At 49.4% G+C, this 3,821-nt stretch overlaps 1 protein-coding gene across 7 annotated transcripts in view; it reads right to left on the minus strand.

Annotated features, from left to right (window-relative positions):
* The window catches only part of Dock7 (dedicator of cytokinesis 7), a 205,822-nt gene extending 202,436 nt beyond the window's left edge, over positions 1-3,386 (minus strand). For all 7 annotated transcript variants that reach the window (XM_029540156.1, XM_029540154.1, XM_029540155.1 and 4 more), the window contains exon 1: positions 3,218-3,386. In XM_029540156.1, the coding sequence (XP_029396016.1) occupies positions 3,218-3,255 (38 nt within the window). In that variant the 5' untranslated portion in view covers positions 3,256-3,386. The remainder of the gene's footprint in view (positions 1-3,217) is intronic.
* Positions 3,387-3,821: the final 435 nt, after the last annotated feature.

A 3,821-nucleotide genomic window follows, 5' to 3' on the forward strand; every position in this document is an offset into this window, starting at 1 on the left:
TAGACCAGGCTGGCCTCGAACTCAGAAATCCGCCTGCCTCTGCCTCCCAAGTGCTGGGATTAAAGGCGTGTGCCACCACACCCCGCTCTTTTCTTTTCTTTTTTTTTTTTTTTAAGATTTATTTATCTATGTATATGAGTACACTGTAGCTGTACAGATAGTTGTGAACTTTCATCTGGCTGTTGGGAATTGAATTTAGTACCTCTGCTCCCTCTGGTCATCTGGATAGTTTGTGAGCTACCATGTGGTTGCTGGGAACCTTTGAACTCAGGGCCTTTGAAAGCGCAGTCAGTCCTCGTACCCGCTGAGCCACCTCACCAGCCCCCAGCATTTCTTAAGTGCTCATGTTCCGGGCAACTGCAAGGATATCAAAATGCTAACCTCATACATTTATCACATTTATCCTCACACTGTATGGGGGCTTCTGAAAACCAAACCAAGATCTGGTGAAATGTTCAGAACTGCCCAGCTACAATGCCAGGGAGGCAGTTTCAACCTGTGCAATTTGGCCAAAACCAATATTCTTTCTCACATTGTGTGCCTCTCTAGGTTATAAGGATACCTAGTAAAAATGTACACAAACGGCCATCCTTTCATATCAAGTCACAGGACAAAATGATCCAAATGAAATCCTATATCTTTAATCTGAAAATAGTTAAAACTTCATAAATGCACAAGCCGTGTCCTCAAGAAGGAGAAAGGACAGAGAAGTGATTTCTTGATATGGGCAAGACACATGGGGCTATGCGAAGCTGAGCGGAAGTCAGCCAGCCAATCAGGTAAACACGAATAAAGAACTTTCTGAAATCTCATCCCAGCCTCAAAAAACTAACAGCATTCCATGAAAAGGGCTGAAAAAAAATAACTCAGCCAGAAAAAGCTGACTAGCATGGTTCTTTATAAAGACTTCTAGACCATCATGATTTTTTTTTTCACACAGCAGTAAGTTTTCACAGAGCGATGAATTTCATATATGCATATATTATAGAAAAGACTGTCACTCTGAAGAAAAGGTCCTAAGCTTCATTTCATAAGCATTACAAAAATGAAATAGCTGCTATTTACTAAGCATTACTGCACACAAGGCTCTATCCTAAGCACACTGGAGCTATTGGTTTCCTTAACCTCATAGCAACCCTATGAGAAAAGTTCTAGGATTGTCGCCATTTTTAGGGCAAACAGAAATGGAATCAAGTAACTTGGTCAAGTTTAGTCAATGGGTGGCAGGGCCAGGCTGTCAACCCCAGTGTATCCCCAGTGTATCCCCAGAAACACTATGCTCTTTCTGCTGGCAAGAAACTTAAAAGCACAGCTCTCATGTCTTCAGAAGTCTTATTTTAATGATACTCAGTAACAAGGAGGACAGTACTCATCCATAATAGATACCTACTAACTGCACACAGCATTCTGTCCTTGGTTTTTCTCTCTATGACCCTATCAGCAACTCAGGCTTCACTCACAATCTGCTTCCTGATGGTTCTGAATTCGAGATCCCCAGTCTCTTCTATGTTTCAAGCCAGTACCAAAAATCTACTAGATGTTTCCGTTTTATGCTATATAAGCCCCCAAAGCCAAGATGTCTACACCTGAATCCTCACTTCCATCCAATCGTATCCCCCATTCTTAAACCACTTCCTCCTATGCACACAGACTTCAGACTCCTTCTATCATCCAGCTGGCTGCACAGCTGGAAAGCTGGGTGGCAGGAAAGGCACATGGCCCCACTTTTCCTCAACTTCCACACAAAATCACTCATCACTGCCACGTCTACCTAAACGTCTCCTGCAACAGCACGGGCTTCATTGCCCTGCCTTGATTTTGTAACTTCCAAGGCTAGCCTGACTTGCATTTGAGGCTGCTTTCCACAACAGAGTCTATTTTCTTTCTTGAGCTTAGTTCCATCTGATATCTCCATTCACAGAGAAAAGGCACTACCTATATTTCATACCTTACCCTCAAAGATGTACTTACTTTATGAGATATAAACTCTAGATCTATTTAAAAGAAATGTACAAAATGTGTCCTTTAATGGCATGCCTTAAGACCCCCAAACAAAAAAAAGTCATACTTTCCAATCCCAATTACAAATGTTCAACGATAATGCACTATTAAGCGCTTTATACAAAAATGACCATTTAAAATTCACAACAACCCTATAAGCTAGATACCATTATTAGCATTTTTTCAGATGAGACAACATGCAAGAGAATTTCAACATTCTGATGAAGGTCCGGATTTTAAAAACACTCAGTATTGTAATTTATCTTAGTCTACCAGTAGCACCCATATTCCTAAGAACTTATTTAAGAATATGAAATACATGTTTTAAAACTCACAAAGGGTTCATTTACACCTGATCTTGGCCAAACCAGGGATGCAATGAGATGTTAGTTTTAAATGGGGGGGGGGGGGGAGTGTCCCAAAAGCCTTAACATTGTGGGGGTCCCGAAACTAATAAAAGCTTTTCTCCGACATATCCAAAAACCTTCTACAAATATCAACAAGCTAAAAAGATTCAGAACCACAGAAATATATACAGCCATCAAAAATTTCACCTGAATGTTCCCTTTCTTTAATCCTAAGTCGCAGAAATAAGGCTTTATTGAGACAAACAATGCCTAGTTCCTTATCCATAAGTACATCCCATAGCTAAATTCCACAAACGTCCTTCCATTTTTTTTTTTTTTTTAAATCTGGACAGGGAGGTAAACTGCTGGGGAACCTTATCCTCGGTGGGTGGCTTACTCCTAGGACGTGAACGCCAGGCCCACGCATAAAGCCCAGTGCGGGTCGGGTCATCCATCTTCCTCTGGGGTCAGAGAAAGAGCGCCCACCGAGCCCACGGGTAAGTGGGGTGCTCCCATGTCCCGCAGCCCATAACTTTGCACTGCGGCCTCAGTGTGCCTGTGCAGGCGTGGGTGCGGAGCCGCTGGGGCGGGCGGGGCGGCCGGGGTGCTGTCAGCGGTGGCGACGGGTGCGAGCGTGAGCGCCGTGGCCTCCACGCCAGTTCCTTTTGTTGGGGTGCCCGGAGCCGGGGCGTGGGCGTGGAGCGCCGGGGAGGACGCGACTGCGGACACAAAGAACCGCCGCGCTGCCGCACGCCCTGCGGGCCAGGCGAGGCGCGGACTGCAGGCCTCGGACCGCGCGGCAAGGCCCGTGGGCCGCGCCACACCCACCCTCGCACCCCCGGGGCCCGGCCCGGCTCCCCGCCGCGTACCTGCTGATCTTCTGAGCGAAGGCGCGGCGCTCCGCCATGGCTGCGGCGGCGCGGGGCTGGACGCGGGGCTGGGCGGCCTCCTCCTCCTCGCGCTCCCGTTCGCGCTCCCTCCCGCGCGCTCGCCCGTCGGCTCTCCGGACCCCACCGCGAGGCTGGGCCGGCCGCTGGAGCGCGGAACCAGGGTACCGTAATGCGCCGAGGAGGCGCGCACAAGGAACCCTCTCTCCGCCCCCGCCCCCGCCACCCCACTCCGCCCCGCGCGCCAATCCCGGCTGGAGGCCGGGCTCGAAGGCCGCCGGAGCCGGCGGGAGCCGATGTGACGCCGGGCGTGGAACCGGGCCACGAGCCCTCGCTGCCCTGCCGCCACGACCGGGAAGACCCACGACGGGGCCGTGGCCGTAGCCGCCGAACGCGCGTGGAGCTGGACTTTCCCCAAAGGGAAGGTTAGGAAATGGAAAGGGCCTTGCGGCTCGGTTTCTGCAGCTCCCGACTCCAGGCAGTTTAAAGCACCTTTCTTGCGCGCCCCGACCTCGTGAGTGGAGTCTAGCTGGAGAAACAATGGCTCTTCTTTGCAGAAAGAACTCTCCCACAAAGGTGGTGTGAT

This window comes from Mus pahari, chromosome 6, assembly GCF_900095145.1.
Source record: "Mus pahari chromosome 6, PAHARI_EIJ_v1.1, whole genome shotgun sequence".
In the NCBI taxonomy this organism is placed as follows: Eukaryota; Metazoa; Chordata; class Mammalia; order Rodentia; family Muridae; genus Mus; species Mus pahari.